This window comes from Ambystoma mexicanum, chromosome 7p (genome assembly GCF_040938575.1).
Source record: "Ambystoma mexicanum isolate Mex_15411 chromosome 7p, UKY_AmexF1_1, whole genome shotgun sequence".
Lineage (NCBI taxonomy): Eukaryota > Metazoa > Chordata > Amphibia > Caudata > Ambystomatidae > Ambystoma > Ambystoma mexicanum.
The window spans coordinates 737,436,834-737,463,370 of NC_090939.1; the positions used below are offsets into that span (position 1 = coordinate 737,436,834).

Genomic DNA, 26,537 nt, shown 5'->3' on the forward strand with positions numbered 1-26,537 from the left:
TCTAAGGTAGGGAAGAATTAACACATTTCTGAGAATTCTTCCTAGCAATAGGTGTGGTGAATGAGTTCTGTATATTGTTCACCTATTTTTGCTACGCCATAAAAGTCCACTAAATGGCACAACATGACAGAGAAAAAATATACGATGGAAATGTCAACGTTTGTCTCAACGATATTAATGTTTTATTTTTTATATAACACACATGAAAAGATGCCTATGGAGTCATCTTAAAACTCCATAATCCAAGAACACAAGAGTAAAAAACACATCAAAATACATGAAAGGGTGGGAAAAAAGGCTCACACTCTTTCCAGGTAAAAAAAAAATCAAGTCCTCAAAATCCAGCAAAGTTGCTGGGGGTCTCTAAGGTGAAGGGAATTAGCACATTTTTGAGAATTCTCCCCAACAATGGGACCCTGGGAACACAACTGCAGCAGATCCTAAAACAAGGGGCCATTAGGGGGCTGGGGGGAAATCAGGTTGAGGCTGCAACACACCTAAGCCCGAAAACTTGCAGAGGGTCCGTTGGAGCAGAGGGGTGGGAGGGAACGCATAACACCTGCAGCCATGACAACAGATCTCGAAGGCATCTCCCAAAGACACCCGACCCCGTCCTGCCCATGACACAAACTGGGGGCACTTGGAAGTAAGAGGGGATGCAAACAAATTCAGGTCTGCAAACCCCCAACGCTGGAACAAGGTCAACAAGGAGTAGTTGTTCAGCTCCCACTGTCATGATGCCTACCCCCAGACTTCCGGATCAAGTCCATCAGTCCAGAGGGCAGACATCCAGCCCCTTATTGGAACCCACAAAGCCCCAGTTAGGGGCTTTATGGATTCAGTCCTGGCGCCGTATATGGGATCAGTCCTGGCGTTATTGTGCATTCAGCAGCGTAATGCTCACCGTGCCTACAGCTAGCATCCCGTTACCTGCCACGCCCGCTCCGAATCCGGACCGCATCCTGGGAAGAAGGGAAAAAGGTTAGAGCAAGAACCTACCTTCTAATCTTCATTGGCTCCTGAATCCACCGCATTCCTGCACAAGGAAAAAGACTTTGAAAAAATAAACACGTCGCACCGCTAGCAGCTGCGCCGCGCCATACTTACCAGTCTTCAGAGCATCTTACGATCCGGCGCAGCTTACATCTCTTCGTAGCTCCATTCTCGGCACCTAGAGGAAGACAAGAAAAAACAAGGTGAGCCGAGAGCAAACAGACAATCTTGGTTACCGCAAGGCACATACTTGATTTGCCGCCCAAGGTATAATTCTTCGGCATCCAGCATCTTCTTACGCCGCACCTGTAAGAAGACAAAAGCACTTGGTTAGAGACATTTAGCATCATTATTTTCTACCGGACAGTGCTGGGTAATACAGACTCTTACCTTAGCGCGATCTGCTGCCAATCAGGAGAATTCCTTTTCGACCAAGCTGCAAGATAAATAAAGGAAAAGGGAAATTAGTGAATAGCAGACATTGGAACTCTAAAGACTATATAATTACGGCTCCACGCCACATATCCCAGAGCCCTATTTCGTCTGGAACTCACCCTATTCCTTCGATCCAGTGAAGTAACTGGCATTCTACGCGCCCCTGCAATCAGCGGAGGATGGAGAGCTCATCATTTCAAGCACTAAGGTGAGGAAATAAATGGAATATCGGAGGTGTTCAGTGGGGACGAATTGGGTGCAGGTATCCTCGGAATCCATGGGTGGCTAACTCCCTTCTACTGTTTTCAGGAAACTACTCGGGTCAAGCAGACAAAACTAGGAGGGCCAGTCCAGTCAGCCATCTCCGCCCTACGAGTCACGCTGGTGGAGACCACTGCTGTTCAGTTCCGTTCAACGCCCCTGCGGGAACGAGGTGAGCGCAACACCCACTCGTAGGTGTTGAACCCCAAGCGGCTCAGTTGATCCGCTTCTGAATTGATGACCCCGGGGAGGTAGACTGCTGATGTCCAAATACCCTCTGAAAGGGCTCATTCCCAATCGATATTGTCTCCATGCAGGGGAGGGGGAGGGCGGGGAAACCCTGCTTCTTCAAGTAAAACGTGGTAGAATTGTCCATCCCGACCAGAACCGACCTGCACCTGATGAGGCAAAAACGCCCTCAGGGGAATGGCCCACTGCCCTGATATAGAGCAGATTTATATGCAGGAGGGCTTCCATCCTGGACCATGCTACATGAATCGCGTAGCCCACCAGGATGACAGAGAGGGGTCCGTCGTCACCACCAGGGAAGGCTCTGGGTGGATGAAGAGGGCTCTTACACTGAAACTTTGCCCTCCAAAATCCACCAGCGAAGACCGGGCAGTAGGAGAGGTGGTATTGGGACCCTGTCCAACTGAGACCCCGTCTCCTGATCGCAACAGGACATCAGGTGGAGCTGGACGTGCCTCATCTTGAGGTGAGTGTGTTGTGCAGTGAGAATGCAGGCGGCCATCAGCCCAGAATGTGCTGGAACCACCATGCCGAGCGGGTCGTGTTGGCCAGAAAGTGCCCCACGACTTTCAGAGGGACAAAAACCTCTCGGGCTTAAGGAACACCCGCTGAACAGCAGTGTTGCAACGCACCACTAGGAAGAACAGATTGTGAGATGGACACAACTGTGACTTCCTCTAGTTGTCGGAGAACCCCAGCTGATAAACGATATCCATCAATCTTTGGCAGGCATGCACCACCCATTTGGGTGACACAGCCCTCACCAGCCAGTCGTCCAATAAGGGTACAGATGAAGGCCCTCCAAGGAGAGTAGGCCGACAACTGCGTTCAACTTCGTGAAGAAACGAGGGACCGAGTTCAGGCCGAAGGGCTGCACCATGTACTGAAAGAGGTACTGTCAGGTTATTTCCTCACCAGTCGAGGTGTGTGAAGAAGACTCGGAGATGTGCTTCTGATGGTGTTTTTGCGGGAGGTTTGAATCCTGAATTAACAGATGCCTCTCTCGTGATGCCACGCTGCCCAGAGTAGTAGTACCTGGGTTGTGCAACTCCTGGAAGAAGGCACCTTCCAAAAAGTGGGAGAAAAAACCCTTTGCAGGGAAAAAACCCACAGTGGAATGTTGCTTGATCAGTGTCCCACATGAGGCATTGTAGAATGGTAAAGAAAGGCTGAATTCCAGCCAGGATAGCAGCAAACTAAAGTCCATAATACGCAGAAGGCAGAGGCACTATGGAGAACTCCTACATGGAAGTAGCCCAGAGAATCTCTCTAGACGGAATCCGAGAAGGGAAGACAGCAAAAATAAATGGGATGCCAAAGGTCCAAAAGCAAGAAAAAACGAAAAGGCAAAAGCAAAGGAATTTAGTCCAGAGCAGCAGATAAGGCTGCAAGGCTGCGAACGAAGGAAGCAGGAGACAGATGGCAACAGAGCGGAACACAGCAAGGTCTGTAGTAAGGCAAAAGCAAGGCTTCAGGAAAAACACAAGGGAATGAGGGAACAGATGAACCAGGGCAACAAGGATGAAGCAAAACACGAAGCGCTCCGCTAAGGAATCAGAGAACAATATCTTGGCGTTGAGACGTGCTGCGGATCCCGTGGCTTGGATGTTTGTAAGCAAGGTGTTTTCCATCACCATGGAAACAAGGGCTCCCGCGAGAGCACGAAGCACCATTGTGAGGAAGGAAAAGGAAAGCCCTAAACACGGAATAAGGCGGCAGATGATGTCCTGGATAATGGAAGGCCCCACCTATGCCAGAGGGACCATGAGGGGCGATTCATGAAAGGTATGACATTTTGTGAATCGCAGAAACGGACGATGCGGCTGGTAGATGGGAACATGCAGGTACACATCATTGAGGTCCAGGGAACACATCCAATACCCTGCATGCAGAGACTCAGCAATGAGCGCGGGAGTAATCATCTTTAGGCACTCAAGACAGAATAAGAAATGGCAGATGCAGGACAACCCTCAGGCCAGCCTGGTTTTTCTTGGGTACTGCAAAAATCCTAGAATAGTAACCGGAGGCCCTGTCTACAAGAGGAACCGGTTCTATCGCATGCATCTCCAGGAGCGAAAGGACCTCCCGTAAAAGAGCCGGGGACCCAATCTGGGGAAGAAGAGGAGAGGATGGTGGAGGCAAAGGAAGAGGAAGATTGAAGTCCGTGGAGACTACTGATAGGATCCACGGGTTGCTGAAAAGACGCTTCCAGGTGTCCTGGAACAGAGCCAAATGCCCCCCCCCACAGGCGACCTGTGTTCTCTGACCTTGAAGTCACTCCTCCTTGGCATCAGAGGCAGGGGCAGTGGAGTGCGGTGTGGAAAAACAGGCACAATGTCCTCCGATGCTTCCTCCTGTCGTCACTGGGCGACCTGTCAGGCCCTCCATGTACCGCAGTCCCGGAACCCCTTCAAGCCGGAAAAGGCACAGGGCTTGAACTCGGTCCTGCCATGACACAGAGGGAAGGATTTCTGGCCTGGTTTTGCCAGGATGGGCAACAACTTGGCGGTTTGAGTGAGGGTATCCTTCTTGGTCAACTCTTCATCGGTTGACAAATGAAAAAGGTCCACGCCCTTTATGGGGAGATGTAGGATGCGTTCTTGCACGTCAGATGAAAACCTAGTGGCGTGCATCCATGCTGTCGATCTCATCTCAAACCCCAAGGCACAGCCCTCTACTGGCTGCGTCGTTGTAGGAGACCAAAGACTCCATGAGGTCCTGCGCAATGGCACAGGCATCTGCCAGGCCAGCCTTGGAAGGACGCTTGCTTGTTCAAAGGGAGGTCGGGCAGAAATTTCCCAAGCTCCCGCCACAGCTTCTGGTTAGCCGCTGCAAAGATGCAATCCTGAGATGGAATACCAGCGCTTTCCCAAAGACTCAAGGACTTTGTCTTCCTTGGAGAGAGAACTGGAGGTGGCTCCTGTGGTGGAAGAGGACGAAGGTAATGGCTTAGAATATAAGGATGCCGCAGCCACCACTGAAGAATGAGGCTGCGGGTGGGCGGCAAGGAGGATTGGCACCCCGGCTGTCAGCCGAAACCTGCTGTCCAACTTCTTGTTCATCTGGGCGTTGACCCTGTGATTCTCCCAGATCATTCGCGCTACCTGCTATACATCCTTCTAAGAGGGATGCCCGACCGGATCATGGTGCATTTCCCCAAGACCTCTGCTAGAAATCCCGAATCCTGGGGGGCTTCCTCGGGCAGAGGGACCCCCAAGAACTCCGCCAAGCCCTGAAGGCAGTCATGAAAGGCTTCACAGATGAGGGTTCATTGTCCTGGAAGTCATCATCATCATCCCCCCACCCCTGCTTTTTTCACACAGCGAGGGCAATCTGGGCCCTAGGACACAGGTGCCAGCAGGGATGCCCCTAGGTCCAGAGACGCAGACAGGTCCAATGGCTTTCGAGGGGGAGGCGGTGGTACCTGAGGCGGTGGAGGGGTCAGAACAACCGGCAGGGCCTGGACCGGGGGTGGGACCGGCAGAGTTGGTGGAACGGGAGTATCACCCAGAGGAATGGGCTGGGGTGGCACAACCTGTGCGGTGACCTCCTTCACTATGTCCTTCAGGAGCCCCTTCGTCTGAGGGAAAGTATAAGGAAGAGGAAGCAATCGAAGAAGTGGTACTCGCGAGCCGCCGGGTGTTAGGACTGATTTTCTATACTATGGCCTGATGGACAGATGTATAAAATGCCAATCTATATTGTGACAGGGAAAACTCTGGGAGCTGTAGCCAAACCACGTCAAGATAGCATGGCTAGTGATCTAGGCTAAATCAAGAGGTGGTGTGCTTATAAGGGGTCCACAATAAGTGCACACAGTGCAGCAGTCAAAGATTACACGTAGACAATCAGGTATAACAATACTTCTTTAATTATGCCCAAAACACACAGTGAAAAATGACTACAGATAATATCACACAATACTAACAAATTTGATACATATATCAAATTACTGGTGTACGGCAAAATACATAACCCCCTGAAAAGAAAGGTACAGATAGGTATTTGCACTACAGGTCCGCAGAGAATCAACCCTAACTTCATAAATCCAACCTCAAGTTGTCTGGGGCCTTGTGCCTAAAAGTTCAGCAATCTTTCATACAGTTCTTTGAAGTTGGAAAAAATAAAAGGTTGGGTCTCTGGGGTCCAGTGAACAGTTCAAGTGTCAGGGTACAAGTTAATCGAACTAATAAACATGTTCCCAACTTTCGGAGTGCTTGTGTGAACAAGCTATGGCAAAGCCAAAGTATTAGAGAAGTTTTCTAACAGCAAACTTTTAAAGGGGAATTTTAAAGTTTTTAAAGGGGAAGAATGCAGCAAAGCTCGTTGCAAGGCCCGTCTCATGACAGGAATAGACAGCGGCCACCGATGCACAGTGACACAAAAGGGACTCACTTGTCGCAGTTAGACTTTCCCTCCTATCTCGGGTCTCCTTGATGCAAGGACCACAACATTTTGCAGAGGCAAGTCTTGTAGCACAAACTTGGGGATCCCTTAAAATCCAGGCCTCAACTTGGAACGGCGATGTCGGCAGCATGGTTGCGCAAACTCAAGAGCCGGTCAGCAACAGGGCGGTCCTGGGGCACTTCTGAAGGCTCTTCTGTGCAGCACTCTGAGCTAACGTCGAGAATGGATGTTCCCTCCACTCCAAGGGTCGCAGCTCCTTCGCAGGACTGTTATGTTATCCATTTCGTACCAAGAGGTACAGTGCAGCTAACAACAAAAGACAACTTGGAGCTACAAGACTATCAAAAGCACCTATGTTGCCCAGCATAGATTATCAGAAAACCATGTTTTTTAATGAACACCTAAATTGTAGATTAGCCACAGTGGACCGCAATGTAATAGGCAGAGCGTTCCACAGTTTGGTGGCCATCACAGAAAAGGAACCACCACCAATTTGGAGAAACCGAAACCTATGCAAAGAAGTAAGAAATCTGTCCCCAGAGCACAGAGGGCGGCAGTGTACAGAACAACAAAACATATGCTGCAGGTACTCAGGCCCCAAAGCATGAAAAGCCCTGTGTACAAGACACCAGGATTTGAAATGTACCCTCTTGGCCACACAGAGCCAGTGAAGTACACAAGGAATTGGAGAAATATGAACCCAGAATGGAGTGTCGGTGGCTAGCCGCACAGCAGAATTCTGCAGAATCTGCAAGCGTTGTACCAAAAAAGCTGGTTGTGCCAGGTACAAGGAGTTACACTAGTCAATACGACTAAGGACTAAGGCAGCAACAACCGGGGCACGAAGATGTCGCAGAATAAACTGCAGTACCCGTCTCAGAATCTTCAGCTGAAAATGGCCAGCCTGAAACACTGAGCTGATCTAAGTTGACATAGAAATCTTGGTGTTAAATGTTCTGCATCCCTTTCTAAGAACTGCATAATGAACAGGTACAGGACCAAAAGACAAAGGCCAAAAGGAAGGAGTCAAAGAGAAGTAGCAGAAGCAGAGCCCACTACCATAACCTCAGATATGTCACGATTCAATTTATGCCAATTGTCGCTGATTCAGCTCGCAACAGCCTGCATACAGTCGCTCAGCGGAGCAGCATGGTTACGGGTGGAGAAGATCCAGACGTACTATGGGTATCATCAGCGTAACAGTAACATCTGAAACCATGGGATCGGGGTAAGAACAACAAGAGGCTTGATGTAAATACTGTAACAGTGCGGAAGAGAGCAGAGCCCTGTGGAACTACACAAAACAGAGATGATGGAGCAGAGCAGAAATTATACGTTACTCACCGTAGTGACCAACACACTCCTAGTCCCCTTTCCTCCATACTGCATAGGCGTCCCTCGCTAGGGACGGGAGACAGACCTTTTTCACCTGAAAAAATCTTCTTCCCCTTTAAATTTAGAGCCGCGGCCCTGGGAGCATGCAATCCCCTTACTCCGCCCACCGTGCCACTCCTCAGTCCCCCTTGATTCATCAACAATATTACCATTGCCTTATGACACCAGTTTTGTTGGGGGGGTAGGAGGTGATGGTGGGACGTATGGAGGAAATGAGACTTTGGACTTGGGGTATGTTAGTCACTACGGTGAGTAACTTATAATTACTCCTCGTCCCGTCCCCTTTCCGCCATACTGCATGCGCATTTACAACTGTATGTAGCCCCAAGGTGGAGAGGTGACTCTCCTTAAGAAAACAAGTTCCTTAATACTGCCCGTCCGAACGCCGCATCTGACCTAGAGCTGGCATCCAGACTGTAGTGCTTGCAGAAGGCCGAAGGAGTGGCCCACGTGGCCGCCCTGCAAATGTCCTGCCATAGGACAGGTCTCTGGAATGCGACCGCTGTGTCCTTGGCTCCGACAGCGCGGGCACTGATGTTAGCTAGAAGCGGTTTGTGCTGCCTCTCATAGGCCTCCTTGATGGCCGAAATCATCCACCTTGCTATAGAGGCCTTGGAAGCCTGATAACCCGGCCTTAACCCACGAAGGTGACAAAGAGCATCCGACTTGCAGAAGCTCTTGGTCCGGTCCAGATAAAATTTCAGAGCGCGCCTGACATCCAGACAGTGCAGAAATGAAATAAAATTAAATAAAATGTAATGATATTCATTTGTATCGCGCTCGTACACAAGTGTTTCAGAGCGCGACCAGGCAAAAAGGGAGGGGAACAAGGGAGAAATAAACCCCAGAAAAAGAGCTATCTTACTAGGCCCAGTGGCATTTAAGAAAGCGCAAGTGGGGCGCTGTTGAGCGCCGTTCAAGATGGCCGCCTGAAGGTGACTCTCCGTGGCAGACGGGTTGCAGAATCCTTTTTCGTGGCACTTCTCGCACCTATACCCGTATCCCGAGTACACGATTCGACGGGGGATTGCTTGGGCTCCATCTGGTCCGAACCCCGAGAAGAAACGGAGCCGGGGACCGTGAGATCCTGACGCCGTCTGTCTCTGCACCCCTCCCCCACCTGCGAGGCGGCTCACGCTGACGACCGGGCCCGACTGGGTGAAGTGCCGGGCCTCTCCACTCACTGGTGCCGCCGCCCGCCGCCGGCAGCGATCCTCGCCCGCCCCTGCTGAGACGGGCCGTTCATCGAGGCCCCCCCCGGAGTCTTCATCCCGCATTCCTCCCACGGAGGGTGGACGCATTCGGCTGCGGCTGCTACGGGGCGCCCTTGGCGCTGCTGCAGACCTGCTCCTCCTCAGCCGCGGCTCTGCTCGCCGGGGGGACCGGCTATCGGAGGCCCTCCCCTCCGCCTCGTCCAAGGACAACACGTTGGAAGCTCTGCACGCCGAGGCCGCGCCGGCGAGGACCCCCCCCTTTTTGGCCCTACCGCGCCTGCACCGTGGTTGGGCTCCCAGGGGGCCCCGCTGCCCCCGGCGTGGGGTACACCGGAGAGGGGGTCGAGCTGCGGCGCACCCTTGTGCACCTGGTGCCGTGCTCCCCCCCCAGCCATACGACACGGGTCCTCGGACCCAATAAGGTACGTGGAGAGGGGACGCTCCCTGTGTTGCACCGCGGTCTGGGCACTGTCGAGGCCAGACTCCTGGACACAAGGGGGCACGCCACAGTTACAGGGTCCTCTGCCCATTACAGCCGAGGAGCCTCCGGTTCTACTTCACCCAGGCGCCCACCCCGCTCCGGGGACCTGCTTGTACCTGTGAAACCTACTGGGGGGAACCCGGTACCATCTACGTCTCGGAGCTAGCGTTCCTCTTGTCCTGAGGTCTGCCGCTGCCTGCTGCGTTCTACACTGCCGGCCCTGAACTACAGCCTGCTCACCGCACCGGCAGTTTATAGGACTGAGTGGGGCTCTTCCCCATCCCGCCCCGATAGCCACATCTGGAACGTCGCTTCTGCGGTGGCCACTGAGCGCCACTGCTCACTACCCCTGCGTTTGCCTACGCCCGAGCCCCTCGGATCGCGCCTTTCACATCATCTGGAGCTGACTGAACCCTCGCAGGCTGCATCGGCAGTTACAAGCTTTACGCACACGTAGCCGCTGCCACTTACCTCCCCTGGAGGTCCACCCGCTCCTCACCATACCTAGCATGCTGCCCAGCGGGTTGTACGGGTTGAGCTCCTCAACTCTCTTTCCTTGAGCCGCTGTGCTCCCCCTCTTACACCACTGAAACTCAACGTCGCCAATATGACCAAGGGAGCTGCAAAGAAACAGAGTTCCATCAATATGTTTGCGAAACCACCGGCGAGATCGGAGGAGGCCGCTGACCTAGCCCCTACTGCGTCATCATCCGCCACAGCTCCGGAGTCCCAAAACATGATGGACTTTATCCGGGAGGGCTTCACCGCACTCCACTCCAAACTAGACGACATGAACGGCACTATATCTTCTATCAAAGCCCACATCGAGAGGACGGATAGCCGGGTGGTGGAGGTCGAGACACGAGTGAGTTCCGCTGAGGATGCACTGGGCTCTCTACGCTCTGAGGTCGTCGCTCTTTCCAACCGAGTCCTGGAGGTGGAGAAAAAGAACGAGGATTTGGAATCCCGATCAAGACGCAATAACCTCCGAATTATAGGGGTTCCTGAGAATGAGATCCATGAATCAATGGAAGACTTTGTTGAACACACATTGCTGGCACTCCTAGATTCTCCCAAACTCTCCCCGCAATTCACAATAGAGCGCGCACATCGGGCTCTGACGGCTAAACCCAAACCTGGCGCTCCTACTCGTCCCATCATAGCCCTTGTGTTGAATTTTCACGACCGCGATGCCCTCCTTAGGGCTGCGAGACTCAAGGGCGAGCTCCTACTGAGCGGCGCAAGGATCCATCTCTACCCAGACTTTTCAATGGCTGTCCAGCGCGAACGCAAGTCCTTTCTAGCAGTAAAACGCAGGCTGCGTGATCATTCAATCAAATACGCAATGCTTTATCCTGCCAAACTTCGCATAGAACATGCCAACCGGGTGTTCTTTTTCACACTCCCTGAGGAGGCCTCCAGATTCCTGGACGAACAGTTCCCGGGCTGACCTCCCCCCCCCCCTCTGATCATGGCTTGTAGATATTTTTCGAGCCTATCGTGGAGGGACCAGGCCCAGTCATTCCCTTACTCTGGAACCATGTTGTTTCTTAGTTTTGTTCTGTGCTCTGATTGTTTCTCCTTTATGGTTATGTGCCACATCAATATGTGCAAACTCTCCGTTCAAGTTACGTGCAAATTTTCATTGCTGGCACCTTATGTTTCACGTTGACCTGCCGTGCCCAGAGAGACACGGCCAATCCGGCCTACAGGCCCCCAGGCGCTGATGCCTTTGGTTTGGTTTTTGTTGAGGGGTTTTGGAATCACCATCCCTCTGTTTGGGGGAGGGATGTGAGTGGGGTGGGACATGTTGGGGGTTATGTTATAAAAAGCTTGGTGTTGGCAGCAGGGACGGACAGCAGGGTGATACTCAAAGACTGGCACTGCAGGAAAGCTAAACTGACCTACTGGTCATGGATATTCTTTTGGATCCGGCATCAATGTCTGGGGGTGACGTGACTTTCATGAGCTGGAATGCGCGGGGGTTGGGTAATTACAAGAAGATGAGGCAGCTCCAGCTGCAGGCTGAGCGCCACGGGTCCAAGGTTCTTTTCCTGCAGGAGACATGCCCGCACGGAACAGTGCATGAAATTGGCCAAAACATGGGGCCCCCATAGATTTTTCACCAACTTCTCTTCCCAAAGCCGCGGGGTAATGACCCTCATCCATAAGAGCCTCAAGTTCAGTCTTATCTCTTCACAAATAGACCCTCAGGGTAGATATGTGCTGTTACATGCCACATTTCAAAATAGGGAGATTGTCCTGCTAAACATTTATGGTCCCAATATAGATGACCCGGACTTCTATGCTCAGGTCAAGACTCTCCTCGATGGATTCCCCCTTGTCCCCATCCTCTGGGGGGGTGATTTCAACACAATTTTTGATGTAACCCTTGACAGATCTGGGTCCAGACCCCGCCAGCTTTCCAGAGCGGCCTATGCTGCGCTGTCATCCCTACCCCGTCTCGCTATAGTTGATGCATGGAGGTTCTTTTACCCGGATTCCCGTATCTATTCCTTCTACTCCTCAGTCCATGATTCCTATTCCCGCATCGATAGATGGGTGATTTCCAATGAGTTGGTTAAGAATGTCCTACAACTGACAATCCTCCCCAGAACCCTGTCCGATCACTCTCCTGTAACCATCACTGAGAGTTGGGGGCCGGATCCCGGTCGAACCCGTCGTTGGAGGCTGAAGCCCCTTTCCCTTCTAGACCCGGAGTTCTGTTCTGACCTTGAGGTGTCTATTGAGGAGTTTTTTGAGACAAATACAGGCTCAGTAACATCGCAGGCTACTTTATGGGAGTCCTTCAAGGTTTATATTAGAGGGATGGCACTGTCGAAGGAGAGTGGTATTCTTAAGTCGATTCGAGGGGCTCTCACCGAGAGTGAATCTAAATTATCGATCCTTGAGGCCAAATGCTCGCTACACTCCACCCCGGGGACCCTGGCGGAGATCGGGGTGGAGCTGGGCACGTTCCGATCCCTTGCGGAGCGCGAACAAACATTTTTGGATAACCCTGGCATGGCAAGAAGATACGGAGAGGGCGAGCGCCCTAGCCGATTTCTAGCGAGGCTGCTCCGTCATGAGACGGGGGCCCCGCGTATACTTGGGATCGAGAGGCCGGATGGCTCCATGGCAGTCACCTCACAGGACATTGACACGGAATTCTTTACATTCTATGAAACCCTATATTCCAACTCCGGTGAGGTGCCGGTGATGGAGATAGATTCCTTTCTTGATGCTCTCCCCCTGGAGGCCACGGGCTCCCTGGATTCTCCACTCACGCTGGAGGAGCTTTCGGATGCTGTGGACTCCTTATCCTCGGGGAAGGCCCCCGGCTCGGATGGTATCCCAGTCGAATTTTATAAGCGCTATAAGCCATTGCTGCTCCCTCACCTGATGGCGCTCTGGGATGAATCGGTTGAGACTGGTGTTTTTCCCCCTTCACTTGAGGAAGCCACAATTACAGTACTACTTAAATCGGGTAAATCCCCCTCGCACTGCGGCTCGTACCGCCCGCTTTCACTTATCAATTGTGATGTAAAAATATATGCCAAGGCTCTGGCGCTTAGCTCCCTTTCTACCATCTATTATCCACCCGGATCAGGGGGGTTTTATCCCAGGTCGCTCCACCTCTCTGAACCTTAGGCGCCTTTTCAATATACTCAACAGAATTAACCCCGAGACACAAGCGGTGGCTGCCATTCTCGACATGCAAAAGGCGTTTGACTCCGTTTCATGGCGGTATCTGTGGCGGGTCCTTGTGAACTGTAAATTTGGTCCCTCATTTCTCTCATGGGTCAAATTGCTGTACTCTGCTCCTGTGGCTACGGTCCGCACTGACGACCGTTGTTCCCCTCTCTTTGAGATCGCCAGGGGGACGAGACAGGGTTGCCCTTTTTCTCCCCTGATCTTCGCTATAGCGATAGAGCCCTTCGCTGATATGCTCCGCCAATTTCACGCACATAGAGGTCTTCGCACCGCGGGCCACGCGGACATAGTGTCCCTATATGCGGACGATGCATTGCTGTTTATACGTTCTCGCTCCATCAATTTAGCCCCAATACTGGAAGACGTTAGGCTTTTTGGCCGAATCTCGGGCCTTAAGGTGAATTGTTCGAAATCCACACTTTTCCCACTCCTGACACCCAGGGGTTCACATGGGCCCAGTCTACTGTTACTTACTTGGGGATTGAGGTGACACGCCATCGAGCTTCGACTTTTCACGAAAATTACCAGAAGTATCTCACACATCTGTCATCTAAAGTTCGGATCTGGGACAAACTCCCGATATCATTTGCAGGCAGAATAGGCCTACTGAAAATGGTGGTGGTGCCCCAGCTACTATACAGGTTCACCAGTATCCCCGTGTGGCCAGGAGGGGACTTCTTCAGCGAACTGACTCGTACAATCAACACTTTTCTCTGGCACTCGGGCGCGGTCCGTCTTAAACTCGACACCTTGTCCACCCCTATGGTATACGGGGGCTTTGGTGCTCCTGATTTCCTGAAATACTGGCTGGTATCCCAAATTCAATACGCATCCCACTGGTTTAGCATAGAGGACTCCCCACCACACGTCAAGCTCGAGAAGCTTGCGGTCTGCGACCGTGATATCCGTTCCCTGGTGATACAACCCGTCCCCCTGGCGCTGGACTCACAGAGCCCGGTCGCCTGCACATCCTTGGCATTAGCAAAAACATGGAAGCTGTCTGGCACTGTTTACGCCTTCCATGGTAACCTTCCCCTCTGGAACTTTTTCCCCGGGGTCTTACGGGTATCACCTGCTGTGGTTCGACGCTGGGCCGGGGCGGGATACGAGCTGATGCGCGATGTGTTTGACCAGGGTATATTTATTGAATGGCCCGACCTCCCATTGCCCTTGAGAACTGGCCAGTGCGTATGGCTCCAATACTCATACCTTCGCAGGTTCCTCAAACGCCACTACCAGATGTTTCCAGCATTACCACCTGACGACCCTATCATTGAGGAACTCCCCTCCCCTTCACCCACTAGAGGTAAAATATCCAGATTATACACTATGCTGCAGTCCAGATCCATCCCAGATTTCACTAAACTGAAGCGAGCATGGGAGGCGGACCTGGGTGTTGAAATGTCCGACGAGCGCTGGGCACACCTGTGTGACTGCATACACCGTGTGTCTTTCAACTCTCGTTTCAAGTTGATTCAGTTTAAAGTTTTACACAGGTTTCACTTCACCCCGATCAGATTGCACCGCATATCCAGTGATAACCCGTCTAGCTGCCCTAGATGCGGTCAGGACTCTGCTGATTACATCCACATGATTTGGTCCTGTCCCCGCATCTCACAGTTTTGGGAGGCAGTTTGTTCGACGGTGTCTGCTATGCTCGACCACCCCATCAGTCCCTCCCCGGTGGTTTGTCTCTTCCATGACCTCCCAGGCCTCCCCCGGAATTCCAGGAAACTAGCCGGCCTCTGCATGCTTCTCGCACTACGTTCCATCCTACTTTGCTGGCTTCGCCCCTCACCCTCCACACATGCCCAATGGCTAAGAGCAGTCACATGGGCCTCGGACTCAGAAGAAGCCTGGTCTCACCTACACCCTACCCACTCCAGGCCCAGGAATATCTGGCTTAGATTCCGGTCCTATATGTCGGATCTGAGTACGACACCGGACACGTCCTCCCCAGCTGCTTCTCCTCGCCTTCTCGGGTCCTCACCCCTCACATAGCACCCGGCCATTTCGCTCATGTCCTCAAAAATGCTTAATGTTTATGCTTATATCGTAATGTAACTACTGTATGCCTGTACTGCATATATTGAGCTCACACTATTTTCCTGGCGCTGTTCGCCCATGGTTTGCTGCCACGCTAAATGAATAAAAAGAAGTTTAAAATAAAAAAAAAAAAAAAAAAAGAAAAAGAAAGCGCAAGTGCATGGGAAAGGAAAATGGGGGAAAGTGCAAGGAAAGGAGGGGGAGTGGAAAGTGCGAAGCAGAGGAGAGAAAACAAATAAATATTAAACAGAATAAATAATAGATAAGGGCTTTAAACCATGGTAGTGCAGCCCGCAAGTGGCAGGTGAAAGTTAGTCAAAGGTATATCTGATAAGTGCAGATGAAACGTGGGATGGGGACTGTATGGTTACAGATACAGAACCCTAGTGCAGATGGTGGCTTGGAGACAGTGGAGGAGGGTGGCAGGGTGAGCAGGTACCTGGGCCCGAAAGAACAGGGTGGCCAGGTGCACAATGCCATGAGAAGAAGCAGATCAACAGGGGAGAAGGGGGGCAAAGGCATAGGCAAAGAGGAAGTTCTTGCGCCGGAACCAAAGATGTTTTTCCTCAAGTTTCAAGGTGGCCGGGAGGCTGTTCCAAAGGGAGGCACCAGCCGAAGACCGATCTACCCCAAGCTTGTTTTTTTGCAAAACGACTAACCCTAAGGGAGAAAGAAATAGAGGAGCAAAGGGCTCGAGAGGGGAGGTATTTACGGAGGGATAGTTGAAGGTATTTTGGACCTAGGCCCCAGAAAGCCGTGTGGACAATGCAGAGGATTCTTAAATTTGCATCCACTGGGAGCCAGTAAAGCGATTTCAAGGCTGGAGAGATACAATCCCAGGGCTTGAGGCCAAGGACAAGTCTAGCAGTCCTGTTCTGGATTAGCTGTAGAGGGCGGAGAGTGGAGGCTCAGAACCCTGAGCATCGGCCTTAGGATCCCCCAAAAAAGTAGGTAAGACTATCTCCTCATTGAGATGGAAAGAAGAGACTACTTTAGGCAACAACACTGGATGCGTTCTCAAGACCACCTTATCTCTGTGAAAAGTAGTGTACGGTTCTGAAGCCGCTAGTGCTTGGATTTCACCAACTATAAGAGCGGACGCAAGACCCACCAAGAGAGCTGTCTTAATGGTGACCAGCCTGATGTCTAGGACGCCATTGATATAGGATGATATATGATATGATATTGGTTCGAAGGGTTTGTGCACCAGGGCGCCCAAAACTACATTGAGGTCACACAACGGGTGTGGTTTTTTGATGGGCGGGTAGAGCCTGGTGAGGCCCGCCAGGTGTCACTTAACCTCTGGGTTGGAGGAAGGCTCCTATGGCCGCCAGGTAAGTACAGCATGCATGTATTTGCACTTCTGAGTGTGCGAGGTGTGCAGAGAAGGATAGCACTTTGTCCAACATGCAAGTAAGTGGATCAATCTCCTTAGAGTCCGCCCAGTGGCAAAACCTAGTCAATTTTCTTTCTTTTGTACTGACTTCTAGTACCACTGCTCCTAGCGCCCTGAATGATGTCTAAGTTAGCCTGTGATAGCCCCAGATGCTTTAGTGTGACATGCTCAGGAACCATGCTGCAAGAGCTAACTTCTGCAGGTGGGGCGGATGACCCTGCCCCCCTGCTGCGAGAGAAGGTGAGCTGGGCCAAATGGCAGGTGAATGTGAGGCCAGTCCGAGAGGCTGCGCAGCTCCGAGAACCATGGTCTCGCCGGCCACCTCAGAGCCATCAGAATGATGGTGAGGTGACATATTTCTCTTACCTTGCATATCACTCTGTGGAGCAGGGGAGTGGGAGGAAATTCATATGCTGGCATGCTGTTCCACTGTATCAGGAAGGCGTCGCCCAGGGAGCCGGGTCCCTGCCAAGACGCTAACTGCAGCCATTTATTGTTGTAGGAGGTGGCTAAGAGATCCACCGGAGGATGCCCTCATCTGCTGAAGATCCGTAGGAACTGATCGATCAATTACCATTTGTAATTGTCCGCTCCCAGTCTCCGAATCCTGTCCGCCTCCAGGTTGGACTCCCCGGGAGGTGGATTGCACTCAAGTAGATGGTGTTCTCCAGGGCCCACTCCCACATGCTGCCCACTAGGCAGCACAGCGGGGGGGGACCTGATGAAATCTACCTTGCCACAGATGAGCAGCAGAAAAGCCTTGAGAGCGAGCCAGATAGCTTTCAGCTCCAACCAGTTGATATGGGCCTCCTGCTCCTGGAGGAACCAGACTCCATGGACGCAGTGGTTGTCCAGGATAGCGCCCCAGCCTTCCAGGGAGGAATCCGTGGTGATGGTCACTTGCAGTGCTGCTTGCCGGAAGGGCCTGCCTGTCTGCAGGTTGCAGTCCCTGGACCACCAGACAAGGTCCTGGTGGAGAAAGGGAAGAATACTGAAAAGCTCCGCTTGGGAGTACCACTCCTGATTCCATGAGGCTACGAAGTGCTGCTGTAATCTCATCTCGAGCCTCGTGTGAGGTACCGCCAGTAGGAAAGCTGCCATGATACCCAATAGATGCTGGTACCACCAGGCCGAGGTTACCTTTCTTGCTAGAAATTGACCTGTGGCCCTCTTGATGGCCGTGATCGTGTCCTCCGAGGGGAAAAACCCTCGGAGCTCGTGTCCCAGATGAGGCCCAGAAAAGTCAGGCTCTGTGTAGGCTGCAACCGAGACTTCTTGTTATTGATAGAAAATCCCAGTTTGTGGAGTGTGGACATAAGGACCAGAGGAAGTGTGGTGAACCTCCTTTGGGGATCTCTCCCTGACAAGCCAGTTGTCCAGGTAGGGGTAGACATGGTGACCTTTGGCCCTGAGAAGGGCTGCCACTGCATTCATAAGTCTGGTAAAGACCCTGGGGGCTTAGTTGAGGCCGAAGGGTAGAACCTTGTATTGGAAATGGAAGCCCATGATCCTGAACCGTAGAAAGGACAGATGAGGCTATCAAATTGGGACGTGTATATACGCGTCCTTGAGATCCAGGGAGCCCATCCAGTCTCCCCTGCAAAGTGTCTCCGCAATAAGTGCTGGCGTAACCATCTTGAATTTCTGAAGAGGGAAGGAGAGGTTCAGGGTGTAAAGGTTCAACACAACTCTCAGGTCAGCCTGGTGGTTCTTTTGTATGGCAAAAATCCTGGAGTTGAAGCCCAAGCCGCGCTGGGAGGCTGGGACATCCACCACTGCCTGGCTCTCTACGAGTGAACACATTTCTGTCAACAGAGTTGCTGTCCCGATCTGTGGGAGCGGAATGGGGGAAAGGGAAGCATTGATAGGCGGGAACCCGTGGACACTACGGATAGGATCCAGGGATCCGCGAACCTCTGACGCCCAGACTGTGCCTGAAGGGCAAGCATGCCCCCCACCGGAGACATGTTGATCCGAAGGAGCATGTCATGCCTTCTTTCCCTCTGAGGCTGGGGATGAGGAGGGGGACTGAAAGAAGTCCTTGCCCCCCCCTTCTGCCGTTTGCGTTGGTGCTTACTAGAAGGACGGTCAGGCTGTCTTGACCACCGCTCCTGGAAGCCCCGAAACCCAAGGGCCGCCCATTGTCGTAGCTTTGATGGAACTGGGTATATGCCTTGGCGTTGCCTTTGTGAGGATAAAGACTTTGCAGTTTGGGAACTGTTTTTCTTATCTACCACCTCATAGGTGGTGGAATGAAAGAGGTTGCCACCCTTGAATGGAAGGTCCAATAAGCGTTCCTGGACATCCGGGTTGAACTTAGTAGCCCGTACCCAGGAAGTCCTTCTCACGTCCGTAGCGATGCAGATGGCACGCCCTGAGGTGTCAATGTGCGCCACTGTGGACTCCATGATGTCCTCAGCCACCATTTTAGCTTCTGCCAGCTATGCCTTGAAACGTGCCTGGCTCTGCATCGGAAGTTCTGGTAGGAAGTTAAGTATTTTCCACCAAAGCCTTTCATTACCGGCTGCCAGCATGGCGTCCGCGTTGGATTGATGAAGGTGCAGAGAGGCGTTGGAATAAATCATCTTTCCATAAGCCTCCAAGATCTTCTCCTCTTTGCCTAGAAGTGCCAAAGACGAGGAGGCTGAGGACGACTGAGGCTTGGAGTAGAGTGACACTGCAGCGATCACCGAAGAGTGCAGTTGAGGGTGCGCCAACAGCAAGAGTGGATCCCCCTTTAATTGCCTATACTTGGCGTTGAGACGCTGATTGACAGGCTGGGTCGAATGGGGTTCAAGCCATCCCTTTTTGGCCAAGGCGACAATGTCCTTCTGAATCGGGATCCCCATTCTAGCCGCAGGGCGTAGAGAGAGGACCTCGGCCAGAACCCCTGCCTCTGGTTGTTCCACCTCGGGTTGAGGAAGCCCCAAGTATTCGGCCAAACCTGAGAGCCGTTCATGAAAGGCCTTGGCTGAGGATGGCGTGTCGAGGTCCTCCTCCTCATCAGTGTCCACCAGGGTGTCAGGTTGGTCCGGTGCGGGTGGAGGTGTGCTGAGCGCCGAAGGCTGCAGTGTGCGAACCAGAGCAGGTAGCTGCTGTGGAACAGCCTGAACTGTGGGAAGCAGGGAAGCTGGAATCGAAGGACCCGGCATGGGCTGCAGGAGCTGCGTGGGGGCCTGAGGCGCTGGAGCCATGGGAGGAATCACTATGGGTGCCGGCGGAGGGACCGGCGGGAGCATGTCCCTGACCACACCCCGAAGGATGGACCCCATCTGAGGACACCTCATGAGCATGAGGAACTTTTCAAGAAACCTATCCTCACAGGGTTGTGGGGTGGCAGGTGGTATTGACGGAGTAGCGGCTGTTGCTGGGGCCTGTGCAAACTCTGCCTTGCTGGTTGCGGGGTGAATCTGCTCTGCAATGCTGATGGATAAGCTGTGGGCCACATACTTATTTGGTACCAGTCCCACCGTGAAACTCATTCTTCCGCCTGCTCCGCGGTATCGGACAAGCAGCCATCATATCCGGCACGGCGGCCATCTTGTTGGACTGCTTGTCACGTGCCGACGACGTGGTGCTTGTCTCGCAGGGCCCGGCCTCCTCTGGCACTCTTGGCGGTGGAGCCTGAGACCAACCGTGCACTTCAGGATGGGGCGTGGTAGGCGTATCGCCCTCGGCTGAGTCACTGGTAGTGCTGCGTACAGGCGCCCCCCTCAGACATCTGTCCGTTACTAGGGCACAGCCCCTCGGGTGGACACCCAGTAAAAGAACCTTGCGGTCCCTCAGCACTGACTCCGGAAGGATTTAATGACCCCTCAGCCTGGCGGCCGGTAGCTGAGGCCGTCTTGGTACCTGTGCTGGTGCGAGAACCTGACTGGTTCCTCCCGCTCAGACGTTTCCTTGGGAAGGAGTCACCCTTGCGGGGTGGGATGGAAAAAAGCAGCCCTACCTTGGGCCTTGACTTGTGTCTGCCGAAGTCCTTCAAGTCCTCTGGAAGAGCTCCCTCCACCGAGCTAACCTGTTCTTCAGATCGTGCGTAAGCGTGTCACACGCGGTACAACCCTCCCAGCCGCGATCGGGGGCCAAGGCAGCAGAGGCAAAGAGCATGGGGGTCAGATGTAGGGAAGCTGGACACCTGCTGAAGCCCCCGACATCAACATGCACCGGGGAGTAGCGTGGCGTCGGAGGACCGAGTACCTGATTAAGATAAAAAAACAGAAGACAGTATCCAGGGAACAGTGCATGGAGTTACATGGCTGAAGTCAAACCCAGGAGCGCTGGTGAAAGCGGTCTGTTCCCATCAACTCGGAAAAGAGCACTGGGGAGGGGTGCCCGGGGGGTGGGGCGGAGTCAGGGGAGCAGAGCCAGGGGGCGGAGTCAGGGGAGCGCATGCTCCCACGTCCGCGCCTCTAAATTTAAAAGGGAAGAAGTTTTTTTCTGGTGAAAAATGTTATGTCTCCCATCACTAGCGAGGGACGCCCATGTAGTATGGAGGAAAGGGGATAGAACGTAGGAGTAAAACTGAAGAGATACTGACTGGGAGCGATTTGAGAGGAAAGAATGAAACCAAGAAAGAACCAAGCCAGAAATCCCAGCAGCAGAAAGACGACTGAGCAGGATAGAGTAGTCAACGGTGTCAAAAGAAGCCGACAAATCTATACAAATCAATGTTCACACTCCACCCTGGACCAAAACATTTTCAATAACCCAACCTCGACTGAAAGGCATCAAAAAGAAAGGTCTTCACAAAACCTCCCAACCAGAGGAGCAACCAGCAACTTAAAAAAAATACAAAAATAAAAAAAATAAAGGAAGGATCTAAATAGGGTACACATTTGCAGGAATCAGAGGATCGAGAGAAGGCCTTTTGAGCAATCGAATAACCAAGGCATGTTTCAGGTCAGAGGGAATCGTACCCATGGAACAGGAGTTATTGATTGCAGCCAAAACACTGGTGGCAATTGATGGCAGAATTTATTTCACAATATTAAGAGGAATAGCATCAATAGGTGAAGGAGATTTCATTTTTTCCACAGCCGAAAGAGTGTCTGGAGCCGAGAAGGAGGAAAAAGTTGCACAGGGATAACAAAACAGCCAGAGATACAGGAGTCTGCAGAGGAACGGAGATAGGAGGGGCCACAGATTCAGTCACTCTGTCTATGTCCTATGCTGACCATTTGGCTGAGCTAGGGATAAACCCAGGGTAAGATACAGCAGGTATGTGGGCTGTAGGTAGGTCTTTATTATGTAGGGCCTCACTTAATGGACCCTCCCCCTCCTCTTGTGGGACAGTTTGAGTTACCTTTGAAGGGGTAGACTCTACCCTATGGGTCTTGTCTTTCTGGCCCTGGGTCTTGTCTTTGTGGCCCTTGTCTTTATGACTGGGGCTCTTAGAGGAAGACTTTTTAGAATTAAAAGCTTTAATCAGGCTTTCTGGTACATGTTATTTGATCAGGTGTGATAATCCTGAGTCTGTAGGCTTCCCTGCAGATTTCGATGAAATGCGTCGAGTTTCGGCACTGGGAAGGACCTCCGTCGCATCACCCGACGTTCGGTTGAAGTGGTTTTGTGGGCAGTGTCTTTTGCTTTTTGCGACCGAGTCTTGGAGTGCCCAGAGGACAGGGAATCCACTGATCTGCCCCTAGACGCTGAATCTCTGCGATTGTCTGGCGAAGCCGACACATCGCCGAGGGTTGTGTGTTTAGTGGGGGGAAGATGAAGTGCTCTTGCCGCAGGATGTAGTTCCCACAACATAGCTGCCGGCCTGTCACCCGGGGTCAGGAGCTAGCACTTGGGAACGTGGCTATTCCCAGTCATCCTCGGCGTCTGAAAAGGCGGCGTCACTGCCGTCGCTGGAGGCTCCCTCCACATCCATGGCGGCCTCGGCCTACATGGCGTGATGGGCCCAGCTTTTTGTTCTGCGCTCCTGAAGGGTTTTGGGTCGAAAGAGCTTACAAGCTCGACAGTGCCCTTCATTGAGGTCGTGGTTTACACACAGGTTACAAACTGTGTTTATCGATCCACAGAAACTTTTTATTACAGTTTGGGCAGAATTTAAACCGTGTTTTATCCATTTTTGGTTAAGGCAGCCGGGCGATAAAGGGAACGAGTATAAAAATACATTGTATAATGACCGCCCCTCACTCTTCCTACTGTAAGGGCCTAGGCTCGTTGGGCCTTCCAAGGCCGAAGGGATGTGTCAAAAGTTGACTTCGTCCGACGGATAGTGTTGTCCTTTATCTTGATTCTTCACTGCGTCAAGCGCACGGCATCGGGCGAAGAAAGGAAAGAGTAACTATATTTTAAACTTTGCATGAGCAAATGGCGTTAGCTGAAACAGAACTCTGCGAGAAGCGACCGCTCACGATGTTGAAAAGACCTTGACGTGTGAAGGACCATGGGTACAGTGGATGTCACACTAGGGATAATATTACTAGCACGCCCCGTCGACGACCCTTTTTGAGTTTCGAAAACAACAACTGTAATACTCTGCAGCTTCCACTAGATGTCGGCCTATGCAGAGCATTTGATCTAAGCAGATGCCACAAGCCTCACAAAATGTATTATTTTCTGATAAAGGGCTATCATTCCTATTGTACTCTTTTGAAATACCCCTATGAGAAAGAAGACCATACACAGAAAATAAAATTAGGGTTTCTGGCTGCTTTTAATAAAAATCAAAGAGCATTTTGGGAATGGAAGAATAAACACAGATCTTTACATATGAGAAATATCTGTGATAAAAGGTCTGTATGCTTGAATCACTGAGAACGTAATACACACTGAGCCTGGTGTTTTTTCACAATACCCACCCTACCATTCAAATGTTTGTAACCATGAATCATGTAATCATTCAGAGTAGAGATTTTAATTTGAGGTTAAAGTGGCTGCAACGTCTGCCAAATGGCACCCTATGGCCATCTCCCTTTTAGTTTCCAGAGATATTTAGAAGGAGGGGCTATGTTTCAGTGTGAACATGTCCATGCAGAGACATCATTGGAGAATTAAAACTATAGGATTAACAGAATGCTTGCATTATTTTCAGAAACAGAAATGAGAGCACTGCTCAACACTATGTGTTGTTAATGGGGTAATGCAATTACATCTGGGTATGGCATTACAAAGTTGTATCATCATCCAGACCAACGGATTGGAGCCCACTCTTTCAGGCAGCCCTTGGGTTACATACAGCACCGGCGAATAGCAAAGCAGACCACATGAAAACATAGGATTTAGGACTGCACTGTGGTAAGTAACATGCGTCTACACACTGAATTTTTATAACTAGAAACCATCGGAAAGCAACCTATCACTCTACTAAAACAGGGGTGAATGAATTCTCCAGACACCATGGTACATTTCCTCCTCCAAATACACAATACACTAGGATCCCCATCACAGGGGAAAAAGTCTCCCAACAATGGACAGAAAAGCTATGCATCCAATCGATGCACAATCTATTCCCAGAGGGAGAGTTTCTCTCATTACAACAGGCAAAGGACATGGGCGGCAACAATGCACTAGATACATTCATCTACTTCAGGACAAGGCACACACTACAAGCTTTCTTTCCTACGTTCCTGCAGCAACCCCCAGTATGGCCACTCTGGGACAACACGATTCAAGCCCAGGGCGAAGGACGCCTAACAGCCAATATCTATAAATCGCTACTATCAACTTCAGATTCTTATAACACGAAAGCCAAAATAGGATGGGAAAAGACGCTAAACAGAGAGCTTACTGAAGATGAATGGAACTATATACTGAATCTTATCCAAAAAGTGGCGATAAATACCAAATTTAAGCAAACTCACTTTAACTACCTACATAAATTATACCACACACCAGCGAAACTCCATTCAATGCACGAATCAGTCTCAACTGAATGCAGCCGATGCAAATACCCGGAAGCTGACTTTTTACATCTGGCATGGAGCTGCCCCGCACTCACTACATTCTGGAATGCAGTCTTAGAAAAAACATCCGCAATAATCGGCATGGCGTTGCCCCCCCCGACCCGAAGCCGACAATGCTGGGATTGACGAGAGACCTCCCAGCCACTACCCGGAAATTAACTCACCTTTTGCTTATCCTTGCCAAACAAAGGATTGTATGCTGCTGGGGGAGAGGCCCACCATCAAGCTTACAACGCTGGTTAAAAGACATAACATACTGCCAAGACACAGAAACCAGCTACATAAAAACACTACCTCTTCATGCGCGACCTCCGGACATCTGGGGACCATATGTCGCTTACTTATTATCCTCTGTGGATGAGGCAGACTCACAAGCATTATCCCAGACAAATAGTAAAGATCCCATATCAGAGTAAAGACCTACAAAAACTGAGATTACATGTATTGGACCTTCCGACCAGGCGTCAACTGTCGGCCAGATGAGAGGACGACACAGGGAGGGAGGGAGGGAGAGGGAAATGCCGGATGGCACATGTGACTGGCTTGCATCGTTTTTATTGTTCTTTTAATTTACACACAAACGGTATGTTCGAGTACTTGTGTTGTTATATTAACCAAAATGTCAAAGAAACTTTAAAAAAAAAAAATACACAGAACACTAAAATAGTCCAGGGTCGGAATCTATGGAACTCTTTATCGCCCTTAACGTTAAGAGGAAGAAAATTACCCAACGATTACACCAATTCTCAAATATCCATTTGTTCACATTATTTATGTGATTTGCCTCACCCTACTATCTTGATCTTATCCCTAATGTAGAACTAACTTTGTTAAAGAAGCTTTGCTCACCAAAATCAATAGGTCATCAGTTCTATGCATCACAAAGCCACCGCTGGTTGCAAGAGGAAGCCACAAACCCATAAATAATTCAAATACACAAAGTTGGTTTTCAAAGCATGTGATCTACCTTCAATCCTCCTTTGCATACGAATTTTGTTTCCTTCATAGAAGCTGCTGCTGGCAGAACTCGATGACAGTCTATGTAGTACAGGGGCAGAGTTTGAGGTAGCAGTTGCCGGTTGATGCGAGACCCTGTAATATGTAGCTGTCCCAGAATTACGGTATTCGGTAGAACTTCGACTGGAAGGGTTGGTTTGGTTTATTGAATTGAGTGCAGAGTCCATGGATTCCTCTACAAACCTTTGTTCTTTGGGATGGCCATTTTCTTCTGTATGTAGAGTTTCGGCTGCACAGCAGCATATAAAAAGAAAAAAATATATACACACACATTTCTTAAAGGGTTTTACATTTCTGAGTGTGTTGTGCTACATTTATGTGCCCGTATCTTTACTTGCATCAACTGAAGGACTGAAAGGATTGTTAGCCTAAACTGGCACAGTAAGCGGCTCAAGATTAACACATTTCTAAATGCCATAATATACAAGTTTAAAAAAAGCTACATTTTAAAATCTTTGTGAGTTTGTATGCACCAAAGTTTAGTTTTTATTTAGATGTTAAAAGAAGTCAAATGAAACTGCATAAATGAGAATAAAATAACACTGTTTCATAGATATTAAAGTAAAAGTTCATTAGAAGAAAACTCTTTAAATACCAATACATAAGCATCATGCAATCAATGAATAACATTTGTATAATTTAGAAAGGCAATCAGCAAATGCCTGCCATATAAATTCATCTTCAAACCAAAAGGGGGCCTTTTATCTGTTACAAGTGGAGAACTACAGGACAAAGATTCTTGGTCATTAGAGCTACAGGTTATCCAGTCATATTTTCGGTAGGAAAAACATCAATTGCAAAAATAGAGTGTAAAAATATATATTTTTTTAAATTTCATTTGAAAAAAATCTTTTAGTATTATGATAAGCAATGAAATGACTGGATACCATTCTAAAACGAAGGAGGTGAGACGGAGGTTTGGGTAAGGGTAATCGAGTGTGTCAAGGGATAGGATGAGGTGGGATTGGGGGCAGGGAATAGACAGGGAGTGGGGTTTCGGTGCCCCCCCGCAA

The 26,537-nt window shown here is 50.7% G+C and overlaps 1 protein-coding gene across 7 annotated transcripts in view; it reads right to left on the reverse strand.

Annotated features, from left to right (window-relative positions):
* The window catches only part of SCML2 (Scm polycomb group protein like 2), a 1,699,115-nt gene that overhangs the window by 336,693 nt on the left and 1,335,885 nt on the right, over positions 1-26,537 (reverse strand). For all 7 annotated transcript variants that reach the window (XM_069636837.1, XM_069636835.1, XM_069636832.1 and 4 more), the window contains one exon: positions 25,475-25,753. In XM_069636837.1, the coding sequence (XP_069492938.1) occupies positions 25,475-25,753 (279 nt within the window). The remainder of the gene's footprint in view (positions 1-25,474; positions 25,754-26,537) is intronic.